This window comes from Puntigrus tetrazona, chromosome 7 (genome assembly GCF_018831695.1).
Source record: "Puntigrus tetrazona isolate hp1 chromosome 7, ASM1883169v1, whole genome shotgun sequence".
Lineage (NCBI taxonomy): Eukaryota > Metazoa > Chordata > Actinopteri > Cypriniformes > Cyprinidae > Puntigrus > Puntigrus tetrazona.
The window spans coordinates 6,196,462-6,216,057 of record NC_056705.1 but is presented as its reverse complement, the minus strand read 5'-3'; the positions used below and the strand labels follow the sequence as shown (position 1 = coordinate 6,216,057).

The 19,596-nt window shown below is 40.7% G+C and overlaps 2 protein-coding genes and 1 long non-coding RNA gene across 3 annotated transcripts in view; all 3 read left to right on the top strand.

Annotated features, from left to right (window-relative positions):
• Window positions 1–4,275, top strand: part of LOC122349384 (apolipoprotein L4-like) — a 9,404-nt gene extending 5,129 nt beyond the window's left edge. The window contains 4 exon segments of the mRNA XM_043245405.1: window positions 1,891–2,069; window positions 2,072–2,123; window positions 2,125–2,299; window positions 3,116–4,275. Of these exon segments, the coding sequence (XP_043101340.1) occupies window positions 1,891–2,069; window positions 2,072–2,123; window positions 2,125–2,299; window positions 3,116–3,622 (913 nt within the window). The 3' untranslated portion in view covers window positions 3,623–4,275.
• Window positions 4,276–13,252: 8,977 nt separating this feature from the next.
• On the top strand, window positions 13,253–14,102 carry LOC122349051. Its single transcript, XR_006251405.1, has 3 exons — window positions 13,253–13,291; window positions 13,707–13,848; window positions 13,943–14,102. It is a non-coding gene; the product is annotated as an uncharacterized LOC122349051 (long non-coding RNA).
• Window positions 14,103–14,255: 153 nt separating this feature from the next.
• LOC122349383 lies at window positions 14,256–19,347 on the top strand. Its single transcript, XM_043245404.1, has 11 exons — window positions 14,256–14,575; window positions 15,236–15,305; window positions 15,574–15,672; window positions 16,089–16,230; window positions 16,325–16,512; window positions 16,921–17,190; window positions 17,435–17,632; window positions 17,720–17,818; window positions 18,082–18,220; window positions 18,308–18,523; window positions 18,802–19,347. The coding sequence occupies exons 1-11, from the start codon at window positions 14,256–14,258 to the stop codon at window positions 18,846–18,848; spliced, it is 1,788 nt and encodes a 595-aa protein (XP_043101339.1). The 3' UTR covers window positions 18,849–19,347.
• The last annotated feature ends 249 nt before the right edge of the window (window positions 19,348–19,596 follow it).

Here is a 19,596-nt window from a genome sequence, read left to right as displayed (position 1 = left end):
CAGTGAAAGCTAACACCATGACTCTGATAATATCTCCCAGAGGTAACATGTAAAGGTTGAAAAGTAACGGTCCTAGCACTGAGCCTTGAGGAACTCCATATTTCACTTGTGATTGATATGATACCTCCTCATTTAATGCCACAAACTGATAGCGGTCAGATAGATATGATGTAAACCATGCTAAGGCGCTTCCTCTAATGCCAACATAGTTTTCTAGTCTATCCAAGAGAATGTTGTGATCGATAGTATCGAATGCTGCGCTAAGATCTAATAGCACTAATAACGAGATAAAACCACGATCAGATGATAGAAGCAGGTCATTAGTAACTCTAATGAGAGCAGTCTCAGTACTATGGTATGGTCTAAAACCTGATTGGAAATCCTCACAGACACCATTTTTTTCTAAAAAGGAATACAGTTGTGAGGATACTACCTTTCTAGTATCTTTGACAGAAAAGGGAGATTAGAGATTGGTCTGTAATTTACTAAGTCTTTGGGATCAAGATCTGGTTTCTTAATGAGAGGTTTAACTACAGCCAGTTTAAAGGTTTTGGGAACATATCCTAATGACAATGATGAATTAATAATGTTCAAAATAGGATCTATGACTTCTGGAAGCAGATCTTTTAATAGTTTAGATGGAATAGGGTCTAACATACATGTTGCTGGTTTAGATGATTTAACAAGTTTGTACAAGTCTTCTTCTCCTATAATAGAGAAAGAGTGTAATTTTTCCTTAGGGATCTAAAGCTCATTATCTGATGTGAAACTGTAGTTGACGGCTGCATAGTTACAATTTTATCTCTGATGGTATCAATCTTAGAAGTAAAGAAATTCATGAACTCATTGCAGCTATACTTTGGGGCATATTAGCACCTGCTGATGCTTTATTTTTGTTAATTTAGTCACTGTACTGAATAAATACTGGGGTTGTGTTTGTTTTCTTCTAAAGGATGAAAAATAATCAGATCTTGCTATTTTTAATGCTTTTCTGTATGACAGCATACTCTCCCGCCAGGCAATACGAAATACTTCTAATTTGGTTTTTCTCCACCTGCGCTCCATTTTCCGGGCTGCTCTCTTTAGGGTGCGTGTGTTGTCATTATACCATGGAGTCAGATTGTTATCTTTTTTAAGTGCAAAGGAGCAACTGTATCTAAAGTGCTAGAAAAAAGAGAGTACATAGTTTCTGTTACATCATCAAGTTTTTGCATATATCAAAATATATATCCATATATCCACCCCACATTTTTCAAGCAGTGTTTGCACTTCTGTCGGAGAACGAGAGCATTGTTGTCCGAGACACAATACCTCTAAGTGAGGTGCTCTGCATGCAAAGTAAAGCGAGTAGCCTTGTTGAAATTATATTTAGAATCCAACTTATGACTGCCAATAGCCAGGACGTGAGTAAACCCATTTTGTCCGAATGGCTGCTCGCCGTGCCTCAATTTGCGAGTGAGAGAGTATGAAGAAGAAATTTGCTCCTTGGTCCGCTTTCACAGCAGTAAAATATTCGGGTACCTAGAGAGTGTGACCCCAGAGAGCACAAAACTCCTTCTATTAGAAGTGTTTAGAAGGATGTAGAATGAAAGTGAGCTGTTTTTAAGAGTTCCAGCTTCAGGACGAACCTGTGAGAACCGGTAGAGAACTGGGTACCATATGTAGTGACCTAAATGGATCCTGTATGTGTATTTTCCATGGAAGTCTTTGTTTCCCTGCCATCCCTGAAGAGGGTTGCAGTCACCTGGAGGTTTTTTTCAATGTTATCCTAACTCATTGAATGATAGGGAACCCTGATAGTTTACAGTCAGAGGCTGATTAGTCTCTAGCAGATCCCCAATTTGTTGGTCACAGTGTTTATTAAAATAGCTCTCTTGTATTGTCTCTCAGAGCAATCGAAGCCGCTGCTAACCGCGTTTTCATGGCTGCCAAGTTATTTGTCCACCTGCTGTCTCAGCGCGAGCCATCGCTGCAGCTGCGCATCCACGAGCTACTGGCGTTAGCGGACGCCGCCGACAGCTTCCACAAGAAAACGGTGACGGGCGGCGTGGGCGGGGTGGCCAGCGTCGCCGCAGCATCACCACCATCACTGGCCTGGTTCTGGCGCCCTTCACATTCGGACGTCCTCATCGTCACAGCGGTGGGCATTGGGGTCGCGACCGGGCGCGGCGTGACTTCAGCTTCCGCTAACATCACCGACACGGTTCACTCCAACACGGACAGGAAGAAGGTGGAAAAGATGATCCAAGACTATCAGCAGGAAATCAAAGATATTAAAGAATGCCTGGAATTCCTACAGGTGAGACAAATGTATTTATTTGTTGATTTAATACTATATTCTGTCTTTTTTTAGCTTATAATTTTTTCCATCATTAATATGCTTTTACTTTATACTAATGTTTAACAGTATGTTCTGTGTGGCAATTTGACTTGCTTTTGTAAATGTATTTATTTCTTTAATCAAGGACAATGCACATTAATAATACATAGAATATGTAAAATACACCAGATTTAGCCAAAACTGTCTATTTTTCGTCTGTAGTGCCTTTTGGTCTTAAACATTTTAAATGAGTTGTTTTTAGTTTTGTCATTTATGTATGTTCATTTTGTAAGTGTTTTCTTATAGTTTATTTTCAAAGTAGCTTAAATACTTCTAGTGTAAATTAGTTATAATAATATATGTTCTAATCTTTGATATACTATAATAGTATTTATTTATTTCCTTTTCCGTGTGATTTTGGTGCTTGGTTTTGTCTTTTGCATTTATTTTCATATGTTAGATTTTTCTTTTATTGTTTTAATTGAATGATGGAACAGTTAAAAAGACGTTACATCTGCAAACCACTGAAGTATATAGAAATGCTCAAGTATTTGGAGAGCATAGGGAGATTTGCTTCGCAGTTCTCTGATAAGTGGAGGTTTGTTTGCAGAATAGTGGGTAATGCAGTTTTTACTACAGTCATGTTAAATGGTTATTTAAAAAATAATACAGATTGATTGCTTTCACGATACCATGAGTTAGTAGTCTGTCTGTGAAGGGATTTGTCATCTGGAAGCATGTTCATGCTAAATATCTTGTCGTCTGACTCTCCCGTGACCGTTTGCGTCGCTGTAGGCCGGGATGGAGACTCTGGAGGAGTGGAACTTCGAGCAGTACGTGGACAGCATCTCCAAACGGGCTCTGAACCAGAACGTGAAGCACGTTCTGAAGGAGGGCGGCCGGGCCGGGAAAGCGCTGCTGGTGAACACGGAGAACCTTATCAACACCGTCCAGGTGCTCAGCGTGGCTGGAGGAGCCGCCAAAGCCGCGCAGGTCATCAGCGTCACCACCGGCGTCATGTCGGGCCTCTTCCTCGCCCTCGACGTCTTCTTCCTCGCCAAGGGCTCGCTGGAGCTGCGCAAGGGCGCCAAGACCGAGTTTGCGGCCAAGATCCGAGAGGTTTGCAAGGAGCTGCAGGACGGACTGCAGGAGCTGAGGAGAATCCAGCGACAGCTGCAGAAAACCATGGACGGGGTTGAGATGGAGGAAGAGGAAGATGGAGGTGATGGAGAGGATGGGGAAGAGGAGGATGATGAAGAGGAGGTAGAAAATAGATCTGAGTCGAGAAAAGATTCCAGCTAGAGAAACATGCAAATTAAAGATCACGCGATGGTATTCAGTAATACAATTTATTTTTTATTTTATTAGAAAATACGTTTTTATTATTATTATTATTATTATGATGACGAAATTAAATTGCATATTGTAGAGTGTGTAAAGGCAAATATTAAATAATAATAAAAATTGGAATTAAATGTTTTTATAATGTATACTATGAATATAAATATTTTCTCTATTTGCCAAAGGTAATGTTTTCTTTATATTAAGGTGTCCTTGTTGCACATATTACATTTACTTACTATTAAAATAGCAGTTAATTTTGCATAATTACATGCTAGATCAAACCAATTACTAAATACATGTAGTTAATTATAATTAGTACTTCAATGTATAGTATTCTATGACAAGGACACCATAAATAAAATTAAATTTGTTTGCCAAAGTACTGTAAATAGAACTGTACCAAACGATATTTAATGATTTAAGACAAAATACTTGTTTTTAGGTCAAATGTTTCTGCAGAGTGTCAAGAGATGAGTTTCTCTTTATCCTGCGTAATGAATAATATGTGGTTTAACATATATGTGTGTGTGGTGCCTCTTCCTTGTGTCAGAACCGGTCAAACAGTGGATTATGGTTTCTGGGTAATAAATGAATCGTTCTATAAACAGTTATCAGCTAGTTGTGTCCTTTCTGTTGCCACTAGAGCGGCGGTGCACAAACTTTTGACTCGAACTTCGGTGCTCAGTAAAACTCAACAGTAGGCTGTCATTGGATCATTAAAAAATTGCTTGTTAATGAAATATAATCATCAGTCCAACACAGGGATTTACTAAGGAAATGCAATTGTACAAGAACATAATGACGGGATAAAATAGAATTTCTATAATACCGACATATTCAGCTTTAGATAGTAATAAACAGGAAAACAGCAGGTCTTATTAATAAATAATGAACCTATTTTTACGTTTTCTGTCACTAATTTAGCATCCTATGGTGTCGAATTTCTCAGAAATAAGATATTGTGCATTCCAGTGAGTCATGAGACAGGCAGGATAATAACGTCGTGTGATGTGGTTTGACCAACTATACCAGTATTTCCAGCATTTGAAGCGGCTTTTGTCTGAAACCGTGACGCTGGAGCAGAAACTTGCGCAGACTCTTCATCGTGATCGTGTTGCTCTTCACTCATTTCATCTGTTTGTCTGCGGTGGCGATGGTGGATTTTATTATGCGTGCATTTGCTTTCATCATATGCACTTCCACTATCGATTTCAATTTGCTTTTATTGCAAGAATGCTTGGTTTGAATGAATATGATGAATAGCATTTTCTTAAATGAAATTTCCTATAAAAGAATTAGAAAAAGAATGCGAGCCGTTTCTGGTTATTCATCGATTGATTGACTGGCACTGAATGAGCAAAACCATGCATGTTAATTTGTTTTCTTCTATAAAGGCGCGGCTTTAATAGTTATTTGTGAAATATTTGTCATTGGACTGTAAAGGCTTTAAAGGGACTCAAAACATGTTTTCTGTGATCTTGCAAACTGAATAGTGTGAAAGAACGGATGGCCGACGCCACTTTCATGCACCTCTTTATGTAGAATAAGTCTGTAAATCCAGTATAAAATACACGTGAAAGATACGAATATTTGGGAAGCTCCCTTTATCTGTTGACTCTCGTGTCTTTCAGGCCAGTGGCTTTGAATGCACAAAAATGTATTTTTATCAGGTGTGTTTTCTCAGTAAAGTCTAACTAGACGTTTCCTTGATCATCCCTGATCACATGCTCAGACCTGCCAGGAAAAAGCTTGACTATTTATTCATTCATTTATACAGACATTAACGCTTTTACACTAAAGACACTAAAGCTTGTCCAATGCATGAATATATTGCTGATATTATATCTTCACATAAATTCTCCAGTTATGCATTAAAAATGCTTGGGTAGTAACTGATCAAATTTTATTTGGATATTATTGATTATATAATATCAATTAGTGTGTATTTATCTTCAGAGGCTTTCTTCTTTCAAGTACATTAAAAGTGCACAAATTCATAATATTTCTAATTGTTCAGTTTTTCGTCAGCTGAAAGTCGTTCAACTAATATAATCCAAAAGTAGCCTGATTATATTACAGCGCACTATACAGTATCTGAAACGTTTAAAGCGATTGATTACGTTATTAACAGCAATTTTTGACTTTTACAAATGCTTTTTCTTTATCGCTTACTGAAAGGGTTCAGTAAAAACGCCTGCATTTAATGAACACTAAAAGCTATTGCACTTAAAGCAGATTAATTGCATGCACCTCCCCAACTCATCTACGTTTTTCAGTCGGCTCAGCTGACTCTCTGTACTTCCTTGCACAAGTTTCTGAAGTTTCAGAAAAAAAACATTTGGAGCTGAGAGGTCAGAATTTTTTTACAGTGTATGAAAAATATAATTAAATAGCATTGCATAGAAAACTTCATATTAAGTGGCAAATCAATTATCTTCTGTTGTATGATGAGTGCTCCAGTCAGTGAAGACGTCTCAAGGTGTGGAGAGACTTTATTTCTATTTGAATATTTTAATTAGAAACTCAAGCGCATGCGAGGAGGAAGGAGGTACGTGAATCTTTCGGAGGCGTGTCTCCAGCTTGTGTTAATCTGAGATGAACGGTTTCGAGCGCGATTTACATGAATCATCGATTTACGTGAGGTGTCCAGAATGACGCCTGCGACCTTAAACCTCAGTGACGGAGACGGCGGGAATTCAGCTCAAACATTCACTGTTACACAAAAAAAGCCTTAAGTGTTTGCGTTATTTGGTGCGGCGTGTTTGATATCGGTTTGCTTTGTTTCAGGGGTTTGTGAAAAGGCTGCTTGTGTCTTATCACATCTTCTCAGGATATTAGTATCTGCACATCTCACAGATTATATAATGTGTTTATTTACAGTATGTCGTTTTATCCCTCTGTTGTGAGGTCGTGTGTATTAACACGGATGGATGGCTTTATCTCTATTTAAGTATTCATTGATTTGCAGCCTTTCACCTTTCAAGTTGAAAGATGGATGGAAATGTCTGGATCTGAACATCTGTCCTCCAGAAGCACAGAGCCCCAAAGCAGCCTATTGTTAAGGTTTCCTCACTTACATAATCAGGATATTTGACACCGATCCTTAATAAAACATCCCTCATGAGACCGAGACAGACGCCAACGCATTCACATCTTTCACTATTTGTGTGCCGTTTTCTAATAATAGAATCATAATAATAGACGAATTTATTACGGCGTCAAATTACGATTTGTTCTGAGAGAGTTTTATTTTGTTTAAAATGCGTGATGCAGACGTGATGCCATTTTTTAGAAGTTTTACTGCTAAGACTTTCTTAAATAGCTGTTTTAATATCTTCAACGTCTCGTTCTCGTGAGAGTATCTTTAAGCAGTTATCTTCATCGGTGAAGTTTGACATGATTCGTATTTCGCTCATCGTGGTATCTGCGCTATTGTTTGGCGGCCAGCCCGAGCAGCTTCACAGACAACGCAAGCATGTTATCTTTGCTCAGTGGCTCTTTTCTTTTCTGTGATGCACCTTCTTTTGTCTCCCAGAGCAGAAAAGAACTCGTTGTACCGGAACGAGACGCGACCTTTGGTGTGTTTAAAGGCGTGTTCACTTCCATCTTCATTTTTAAATCAGTGTAATAATCTCAGTCGCTCTCGTCTTGCTTAAGGCTGAGATAGACATGCATCACCCGTGAGACCACTTTTATTGAGGCCGAGGCCACTAAAAATCTCACTAACCTGCATTTTCTCATGTCTAAGCATCGTTGACATCTGTGCCTGATACTCTGAACTCTCGGGGAACTGAGGTTCTGGGAAGGGTTGTGAAAAAATAGTTCACACGGAACATTTTCAGAATTTTTTGTTCTTTGTTGCAGTTCCTGTATGATGATCCGGTAATGTTTTTTGGTCAATTTGTTTTAAAAACCGCCGGCCGTAGACAATTCGTCAAATAAAATCACACAGACCTCTAATAAACTACGGCCTACGTGCTTGATATAATATACGATAAAATGTATCTTTGGTATTTCTAAAGGAAAGAAGACTGGTCAAGCAAACATTTCACGACAAGGTATTTAAAAACAGCTCTGCATTGTTGTTCGTGTTGCCGGTCTGACAATAAACGACAAAAGGTGTGTGAAAGAATCCAGATTCTTTGAACGTCATTCCTGATCAGGCCGATGTGTGTGAGTTTGTGTCGTGTTGAAGACATGAGAATTTCATGTATTCGTCTTTTGTGCCAGAGAAACTGGTAAAGCAGCTCAATAATGGCATATGATGGTTTATATCATCTAGATCTTCAATAAAATAAATAACACACCAGACTGGATTGGAGAAACAGTGCCAAAAAGAACTAAATAAAGGAATCCCGTTCACGTATGCGTTATCACTTCTTTATGTAGTTTTCTTCTTTGTTTTAGTTTTCGAGGTCTGATGATAAATTGTCAGAAACTGGAAACAACAGGGTAAATGTCTAAACCTCACCCTGAGTAAATATTTGGAGTTTTTGCGCATACTGATGAACAAAGGCTGAAGGAGGCCGTGATTAGATGGCATCTTTTAACTCAAACATACTGAAATAACACTTTTCTTTTAACACGCTGTACAAAACCTGCCTAAATGCCAGTTACGTCTATAAGGAAACGATACATTAGTGTGGCATCTCCTCTTTTGGCTTCATGTATTTATTTGTTTTATTTTTTGCATTGAGGTATATTTTGTACACTTTCATAATATGTTGGTTTTGCATTATTGTGAAATCTTGGGCTTAAAAGGAACATACAGTCACTTTCTCTGATAAAACAGACATAGCTCATTTAGTGAGAGAATTAGTCTTGTCAAGTGCATCACATTATGACGATAAAAACGGATTGTTTCAGGTATTTTACAGCGTCACAGAAAGATCTGTAGTAGTGAAGCTGAATACGAGCTGCAGTTTTGCTTCAGGAGTGCTGCTCCTCCCTTTTCCATAATGATGTACGTTGATTTTGCGTTTGAATGTGCAGATGACGAAGTCTGAAGCCACAACAACAAAAAAGGAATTAAAGTTAAAACTGGTGTGTCCAACTCTTCGGGTCCCGCCCTGAATACGAGTTATTAAAACCAGAGAAGTTCTGACACCTCCATCACTGATCCTAACCTCTCAGACCATCTCACACAAGGGTAAGAAACACTTTAAACTTTCTTTACAAGCGGCTGTTCACTTATTGACTGAGACAGATATGTTTAATGACACTGCATTATACAAAGATTTAACAGATGAAATCTATTCATGCAATTAAAAATGGCGTGATGCTTTGATATGTACTTTATGTTATGTAGGTAGCCATCTAATATCTGAACATCATTATATTAGTTAACAATATCTCAGAAGTAACTGCACTTTTTAATCTTTGTCTTTTTGTATTTATTTAATCATTTATTTACTTTTTTTTCTCATTCTGTCATGGATGGGGCTATATAAATAATACTTTTTTTTATTGTTTGTACAATATGCATTGATATTAAAGTCGGAATATTTGTTGGAGCCACTGTTTTTTCCCATGAGTTCGTATATAGGTGTAAACCATTTTTTTTTTTTTTTTTTTTTCCGAAATTGTAAGTCTTAGTATGTTGCATTTAAGTCTTATTATGTATTATGCAATGTACTGAATGAATATTAAATGGTGACTGCTGTGAAAATGAATGTCTTATTGGACAGTTATATGCTGTTGGAATTTTTGGCTTCAGGTTTAAGTTTTTTTTTTGTTTTATGTTCATGCTTATTTTGTCATTTTACTGTTCACCAGAAGATAGAATGGTTGCAGTGGGTGGTATACAGTAGCCAACCTTAAGAGGATCAAAAAAGTTAAATCAAAGTTGTCCTTCAAGACAAGAACTCTGATGAAATGTTTTAATTCACTTCAAATGCTGACTACTGTATACTGTGGTGTAACACTAGTGTGAACATTAGGATCGAAAATAAATATCAATTAAGCATAACTTCTTAGATTGCACAGTATAGCTAAGAGAACTGCTGAGATAAATCATATCTTTTTGTTAATTTTGACGCCACATCATATTCATTAATGGCATATTACAAAGCAAACTAAAACTAAGTTGCTGATGACTAAACTAAATAAATTAAGGTGTTGATGAGTTAAGAATCCAGTCCCGGGCATGTATGTGCCAACAATAAAAAGAAAGATAAAAATCAATAAAAAAATGAAACCTTTCAGATAAAGTCTACCTTTCACTAGTGGTTTTTCAATAAATTTAAAATTGTCCAAAATGTTTATTTTTGCTGATAATTGTTTGATATAAGCAATGTATTTTTCCCCATTTTTAACTGCAGATAAGAAAAACGACCAAATTAACAGATATATAAACACATAAAGATTACTGATGAGGAGCAATTGGATCTATGTGGCTATCCTGGGGATAGCATGCATGATACTTGGAGCCAATGGGAACAATACAACAAGCAACTCCACTGACAGCTGGATGTCTTCCAACATGACCACCAACCTGACCCAGACACTCCAACCAAACATGACCACCAACCTGACCCAGACGCCCCCACCGAACATGACCACCAACCAGACCCAGATGCTCCCACCAAACATGACCACCAATCAGACCCAGACGCTTTCACGAACATGACCACCAACCTGACCCAGACGCTCCCACCGAACATGACCACCAACAAGACCCAGACGCTTCCATTCAACGCAACTACCAACCTGACCCAGATTCTGTATCCAACCAGCATGACCACCAGCTTGAACCAGGTCGGTCCCCTCAACATGACCACAAACATGACTCAGACAGGCTCTTCCTATATAAGCCCAAACCTTACCCAGACAGGCCCTCCTAATATCACCGCACAATTCCGACACAGATTGGCCCTCTCAACATAACCTCCAACCTGCCACAAACAAGCCCTCCAAACATGACCAACATCCTAACCCTAACACAACCTCACAACATAACAATTAGCCAGAACCAAACACTCCCTCCTAACATAACCAACCTCCCAGCCTTAACACTCCCTCCCAACATAACCATCAACCTGAACCAAACACTCCCTTCCAACATAACCAACATCCCACCCCTAACACAACCTCCCAACATAACAATCAGCCTGAACCAAACACTCCTTCCAACGTAACCAACATCCCACCCCTAACACAACCTCCCAACATAACCATCAGCCTGAACCAAACACTCCCTCCCAACATAACCATCAGCCTGAACCAAACACTCCTTCCATTCCAACATAACCATCAGCCTGAACCAAACACTCCTTCCAACGTAACCAACATCCTACCCCTAACACAACCTCCCAACATAACCATCAGCCTGAACCAAACACTCCCTCCCAACGTAACCAATCTGCCAAACACTCCCTCTCATAACCATCAGCCTGAACCAAACACTCCCTCCCAACGTAACCAACATCCCACCCCTAACACAACCTCCCAACATAACCATCAACCTGAACCAAACACTCCCTCCCAATATAACCATCAGCCTGAACAAACACTCCCACCCCTAACACAACCTCCCAACATAACCATCAGCCTGAACCAAACACTCCTCCCAACGTGACCAACATCCCACCCCTAACACAACCTCCCAACATAACCATCAGCCTGAACCAAACACTCCCTCCCAACGTAACCAATCTGCCACCCTTAACACCAACCATCAGCCTGAACCAAACACTCCCTCCCAACGTAACAACATCCCACCCCTAACACAGCCCCAACATCAGCCTGAACCAAACACTCCCTCCCAACATAACCATCAACCTGACCAACATCCCACGTGACCAACATCCTACCCCTATCATTCCCTCCCAACATAACCATCAACCTGAACCAAACACTCCCTCCCAATATAACCAACATCCCACCCCTAACACAACCTCCCAACATAACCATCAGCCTGAACCAAACACTCCCTCCCAACGTAACCAACCAACATCCCACCCATCAGCCTAACACAACCCTCCCAACGTAACATAACCATCAGCCTGAACCAAACACTCCTCCCAATCCAAACCAACATCCCACCCCCCTAACACAACCTCCCAACGTAACCAACATCCCACCCAACATCAACACAACTCTCCCAACATAACCATCAGCCTGAACCAAACACTCCTCCCAACGTGACCAACATCCCACCCCTAACACAACCTTCCAACATCCCAACATAACCATCAGCCTGAACCAAACACTCCCTCCCAACGTAACCAACATCCCACCCCTAACACAACCTCCCAACATAACCATCAGCCTGAACCAAACACTCCCTCCCAACATAACCAACATCATGAACCAAACACTCCCTCCCAACGTAACCATCAGCCTGAACCAAACACTCCCTCCCAACATAACCAACAGCATGAACCAAACACTCTGTGATCCCACCCCTAACACAACCTCCCAACATAACCATCAGCCTGAACCAAACACTCCTCCCAATGTAACCAACATCCCACCCCTAACACAACCTCCCAACATAACCATCAGCCTGAACCAAACACTCCCTCCCAACGTAAATTCAACATCCCACCCCTAATACTCCTCTCCAACATAACCAACAGCATGAACCAAACACTCCTCCCAACGTAACCAACATCCCACCCCTAACACAACCTCCCAACATAACCATCAGCCTGAACCAAACACTCCCTCCCAACGTAACCAACATCCCACCCCTAACACAACCTCCCAACATAACCATCAGCCTGAACCAAACACTCCCTCCCAACGTAACCAACATCCCACCCCTAACACAACCTCCCAACATAACCATCAGCCTGAACCAAACACTCCTCCCAACATAACCAACATCCCACCCCTAATACTCCCTCCCAACATAACCAACAGCATGAACCAAACACTTCCTCCCAACGTAACCAACATACCACCCCTAACACGACCTCCCAACATAACCATCAGCCTGAATCAAACACTCCCTCCCAACGTAACCAACATCCCAGCCCTAACACGACCTCCCAACATAACCACAAACTCGACCCAGACATCCCCTCCCAGAATTACAAACCCTACCCAGACAGGTCCCCACTGTACCAAATATTTTAACGTCAGACTCTAATCCTCTAATACTAGTAAGCCAAGTCTTTTTTTCCCGTTTAATAATGAAAATAAAAGTCTTTGCTTTTAAAGTGTAAGTTCTTTTCTTATTGCAGGCAATCACTGGCAGGGATGACTGCAGGCGGGATAGGGCATGTTTCTCAGCTCCACCTTCCTGTAATCCAGGTGCACCAGATTCCTGTTTTTTCCTCTCCACAAGGGGAGTAAGCGGAAATGCAGACAATATTACTTTTGAGCTCAGTGGTGAGTCAGATGGCTACATTGGAGCTGGCCTCTCGAGAGACAGAACCGTAAGAGATTACATCCATTTTCTTTTTTTAGTCAGGCATTCATTTTAAAGATTAATGTGCCTAAATATTTTTAAAAAAATGCATTCAATTAAATTGAATAATGAGCATCTAATTTTCAGACTAATGTACTTTTCTCATTTATAGGGTCAAGGTGCCACTGTCTATTCTTGTGCCAACATCAATGGTGTATTGACGTTCTACCGCTTCCACACTGAACAATCAAATACTGACTGTGGATAACACAGTAAGGTCTTTTACAGTTAGCAATATTGTATAAAAGCCTATTAAATATAATAGCTCTGACTGCCTCATCCTCTAATCACTAACTCAGAAATAACACCACCCAACATTTACCTGTAGTTATTTACTGCTGTGGAAGAGTTGTGGCCCACTTCTTAAGCTTCAGCTCATGAGATTCATATTTAAAATCCTGCCACAGCATTTCAATTGTATTTAGGTACTGCACCACCTTCACTATCCATTCCACAACCTACATTTTAAATTTTTCAGCTATTTTGATCTAGGCTAGCTTGAATGTTTCAGATAATTTGTGTGTCAGAAATTTCAAAGACTTTCTCACAGCACTGTATAAGCCCCTGTAATAACTGTGCAATCTTAAAAGTGTAATGTTAAGTAATATCACTTCTGTTGTGCTGTAGTTCAGTCCTGGAAGCTTTCGTGGCTCAGTGAATAATAGAAAGATTCAATGCATTTTCACTGCTCCGGGTCTCGGCAGCAGCACCACCCGTGCTGCAGCAACAGATCCTTATGTGTTTGTTGTAACAGGCACGGTATCAAATGGTGAGTGCAACAATTTTATCAAGTAATTGACATTTACTATATTTTGTTTTGTAGCAGAAATAAAACATTTCGTCCTTCTCTTCCTTTTTACCAGGAGGACTAGATCCTCCAGTCAGTAGACTGGCGACAAATGTGTCAGTGGACTTAAGCAACCCTAACAGCACAGATGTTTCAGTAATAACAAATGTCACTGCATCTACTACCACAGCAACATCAACCACCACTGCAGCATCTACAAACCTGACTCAGACAGGCGCTCCTACAAGACCACCAACCTGAGTCAAACAGTACCCCTAAACACAACGGCTAACTTGACCCAGACACTTACGCCCTCCATTAACTTCATCCAGACTCAAACGGTACCCCTAAACACAACGGCTAGCTTAAACCAAACACGTCCTCCTTTCATGAACAACATAACCCAACCACCCAATCCCAATATAACCAACATCCCACCCCTAACACGACCTCCCAACATAACCATCAGCCTGAACCAAACACTCCTCTCCCAACGTAACCAACATCCCACCCCTAACACGACCTCCCAACATAACCAACAGCCTGAACCAAACACTCCCTCCCAACGTAACCAACATCCCACCCCTAACACGACCTCCCAACATAACCATCAGCCTGAACCAAACACTCCCTCCCAATGTAACCAACATCCCACCCCTAACACGACCCCCAACATAACCATCAGCCTGAACCAAACACTCCTCCCAACGTAACCAACATCCCACCCCTAACACGACCCCCAACATAACCATCAGCCTGAACCAAACACTTCCTCCCAACGTAACCAACATCCCACCCCTAACACGACCCCCAACATAACCATCAGCCTGAACCAAACACTCCTCCCAACGTAACCAACATCCCAACCCTAACACGACCCCCAACATAACCATCAGCCTGAACCAAACACTCCTCCCAACGTAACCAACATCCCACCCCTAACACGACCCCCCAACATAACCATCAGCCTGAACCAAACACTCCCTCCCAACGTAACCAACATCCCACCCCTAACACGACCCCCCAACATAACCATCAGCCTGAACCAAACACTCCCTCCCAACGTAACCAACATCCCACCCCTAACACGACCCCCCAACATAACCATCAGCCTGAACCAAACACTCCTCCCAACGTAACCAACATCCCACCCCTAACACGTCCTGCCAATATCACCACAAACTCGACCCAGACATCCCCTCCCAGAATCACAAACCCTACCCAGACAGGCCCCCTCACTTTACCAAATATTTTAACGTCAGGCTCTAATCCTCTAACACTAGTAAGCCAAGTCTTTTTTCCCCCATTTAAATTAATAATGGAAATAAAAGTCTTTGCTTTTAAAGTGTAAGTTCTTTTCTTTTTGCAGGCAATCACTGGCAGGGATGACTGCAGGCGGGATAGGGCATGTTTCTCAGCTCCACCTTCCTGTAATCCAGGTGCACCAGATTCCTGTTTTTTCCTCTCCACAAGGGGAGTAAGCGGAAATGCAGACAATATTACTTTTGAGCTCAGTGGCGAGACAGATGGTTACATTGGAGCTGGCCTCTCTCGAGACAGAACCGTAAGAGATTACATCCGTTTTCTTTTTTTTAATCAGGCATTTATTTTAAGGATTAATGTGCCTAAATATTTAAAAAAATGCATTCCATTAAATTGAATAATGAGCATCTAATTTTCAGACTAATATACTTTTCTCATTCATAGGGTCAAGGTGCCACTGTCTATTCTTGTGCCAACATCAATGGTGTATTGCAGTTCTTCCGTTCCACACTGAACAATCAAATACTGACTGTGGATAACACAGTAAGGTCATTTTACAGATAACAATATTGTATAAAAGCCTATTAAATATAATAGCTCTGACTGCCTCATCCTCTAATCACTAACTCAGAAATAAAACCACCCAACATTTACCTGTAGTTATTTACTGCTGTGGAAGAGTTGTGGCCCACTTCTTAAGCTTCAGTTCATGACATTCATATTTAAAATCCTGCCACAGCATATCAATTGTATTTAGGTACTGCACCACCTTTACTATCCATTCCGCAACCAAAATTTTTTAATTTTCAGCCATTTTGATCTATGCTAGCTTAAATGTTTCAGATAATTTGTGTGTCAGAAATTTCAAAGATTTTCTCACAGCACTGTATAAGCCCCTGTAATAATTGTGCAATCTTAAAAGTGTAATGTTAAGTAATATCACTTCTGTTGTGCTGTAGTTCAGTCCTGGAAGCTTTCGTGGCTCAGTGAATAATAGAAAGATTCAATGCATTTTCACTGCTCCGGGTCTCGGCAGCAGCACCAACCGTGCTGCAGCAACAGATCCTTATGTGTTTGTTGTAACAGGCACGGTATCAAATGGTGAGTGCAACAATTTTATGAATTAATTGACATATACTGTATTTTGTTTTGTAGCAGAAATAAAACATTTCATCCTTCTCTTCCTTTTTACCAGGAGGACTAGATCCTCCAGTCAGTAGACTGGCGACAAATGTGTCAGTGGACTTAAGCAACCCTAACAGCACAGATGTTTCATTAATAACAAATGTCACTGCATCTACTACCACAGCAACATCAACCACCACTGCAGCATCTACAAACCTGACTCAGACTCCCTACATGACCACCAACCTGAGTCAAACAGTACCCCCCTAAACACAACGGCTAACTTGACCAGACACTTACGCCATCCATTAATTTCACCCAGACTCAAACGGCACCCCTAAACACAACGGCTAACTTAAACCAAACACGTCCTCCTTTCATGAACAACATAACCCAAGCACCCAATCCCAATATAACTACATCCTCAAACAACTCTGCATCATTGAACATCACTGCCTCATCGAATGTCACTGCATCCTCAAACGGCACTACATCAAACACGACCTCAGCCCCCAAAATCACTGCATCTTTGAACATCACTGCATCCTCAAACGGGCACTACATCAAACACGACCACAGCCCCCAAAATCACTGCATCCTTGAACATCACTGCCTCATCGAACATTACTGCATCCTTAAACGGCACTACATCAAACACGACGCCAGCCCCAAAATCACTGCATCCTCGAACATCACTGCCTCATCGAACGTCACTGCACCCTCGAATGGCACTACAACAAACACGACCGCAGCCCCCAAAATCACTTCATCCTTGAACAGCACTGCCTCAGCAAATGGCACTGCCTCCTCAAACTCCACTGCTTCCACGAACAGCACTGCATCCTCGACTGGCACTGCATCAAACACGACCGCGACCCCAAAATCACTGCATCTACTGCCTCTGCAATATTGACAGTTAATAGTGGTTTAACAAATGTAAGTTGGAACAGACTAGTGTGCCATTTCTTTTTCCATGTTTATGAAAAAAATGTTTATTTGTTTCTTTTTTAGGTGAAAAGGTGTTGGTGAATTCAATGTTAACAGTTATTGCTGATGTATTAACTGGAAATTTGCTGTAGTATTTCTTTTTGAAGTTAAACTCTTGAGTTTATTTAGGATTTTATGCATTCTCAACAGATTTGTGTGCATTTTCATGGCTAATATGAACATAACATTGCAGGACAAGGTCACCAAAGACAACTGTAAGAAGGACAGGGCATGTTTCTCCACTCCAGCCAGCTGTGATCCAACTAGCTCAAGTAGCTGCTTTTTCGCCTCCACAAGAGCGGTGATCGGAAACCCCGACAATCTGACTTTTGAGCTCAGTGGAGATGCAAATGGTTACATCGCAGTTGGTCTGTCTCGAGACAAGAAGGAGGTCTGAAAAAGAGCTCATTTATTTCTCATACGTGTCTGCTTAAAAAAATGTTGGATTCTCAGACTTATCTAACTTTCCTTCTCATAGGGTGATGACGACACCGTCTACTCTTGTGCCAACAACAACGGTGTGGCGAAGTTCATCCGTGCCACACTGAATAATAGCATTCTGACTCAGGATGCAACTGTAAGTTTCTTTTTTCTTTTATTCCAACACCTTGCACAAAAGATTGTTGACTATAAATGATGTGGTAATGAACAGCAGCATTTTGAGACAACTAGACAGTAGAACAGTAATTGCAATTGCAATTTTTTGATGCTAAACAGAAGTAAACAGAGAAAGCCTGCTTAGAGCTGGAGGTCTGATGAAATGCTTTGAGGTGAAGGGAAACTTCCCTTACGGTAACCTCTCATTTGTAGCAATAAACTTGTGCTTGGTTTGTCTTGTAGTTTAACCCTGGATCCTTCCGTGGCAGTGTGAGCGGCACAAGAATTCAGTGCATTTTCATAGCTGCAGGTCTCAGCAGCACCACGCGTGCCGCAAACACAAATACTTTCCTCTATTTCTTCACTGGCAACTACACAAATGGTAAGGGCGACACTACGCACAAAGTACTGAAGGAGATTTCGATTGGTGGCAAAATTAAAATGGTTTCCTTTATTCCCATTTCCACAGGCACTCTGGGGTCGCCTGTCACACGAATGTCTACAAATTCATCGGTTGATCTAACAAGCACTAACAGCTCAGACGTTGTCATAATAACACCCACTACGAACACAGACTCTAATTCTACCACTGTTATCGTTTCTACTGTTGCTACTATTACAGCGGCAACGACGAAACCTGCTACTACAGCAGGGAGCAATGCACTGCATCTCGCTGTATCTCAGGGTAAGAACTCAATACAGCCCCACCAGACCAGTAGCCAGGCCAGACACAATCTGCGTTTTGGGAGAAAGCACTGCTCTTTAGTTGCTAAAAATTCGTATTTGAAATAAGTTGGTTCGCCAAACAGGCAGAACAGCATCTATAATAAAGGAAAATGTCCAACCAATAGAAGTAGTATCATTTTGTGATGTGCTTTTCAAGAGTCGTTGCCTGAGATTAGGACAAAACATTTAAAGTTCTTTAATAAATCAATTAACGTTTCTTTTTCCATGTCTTTTCAGCTGCTCTGGTAATTCTCTCAGGGATCCTCGCAGTCCTCCTGTTGTAAGGATGCTGCCAAAACATCATTTGCTTTCTGAAATTGGTCGATGAGCACTGAACGCTTGATGAACCCAACACTAAAGTATATGTCATTCAGCATAGCCGTGCAATATTGTGACTCTGAAGAAAGGTGCCGACATTATGGGGAAGAGGGCAATACATCCATTATTTAATCTGTGTGTATATGTGAGAGAGGCTGTGTTTGAGTGTGTGTTTTGTGAGCATTAGTGCTTGCATTGTACTTACGTACTGCTACTTAAAATCAGGACCCTTTACAGAGAGGACTGATAAAAAAAAAATAAATAGTATACTTTTTAATTTAACTGTGCAAGTGTGATGCCACCACGTGGCTGAAATGATCAAAGATAGTTATTTTTAAATGTCTTAATTTATTTTGCGACTGTTGCCTCAGACCTGCAGTTGCCTGTAAGTTTTAATTAAAGCCACATGTATATTTTTATTTGAAAAAAAATATGTATAATAAAATGTTAATGTAAACAGTGAAACTGCAAGTGTGTTTGTGTGGTTTTCAACAATGCATGAATTAGGGGTTTAAAGAACTAATGCAAACCGTATGCAAAAAACTTTGATAGCAAAGACCGCAAATTCAATCAACCAGGCGTTTCCAAAAGCAACCGCTCACAATGGAACTCGCAAATACAGTTACCTAATGACGCCTTTGGGAAACACACCCACCAAAGGTATTTTTCTGGCACTGTGTAGATGTTAAATTATACAGACGCAACATGGACAGG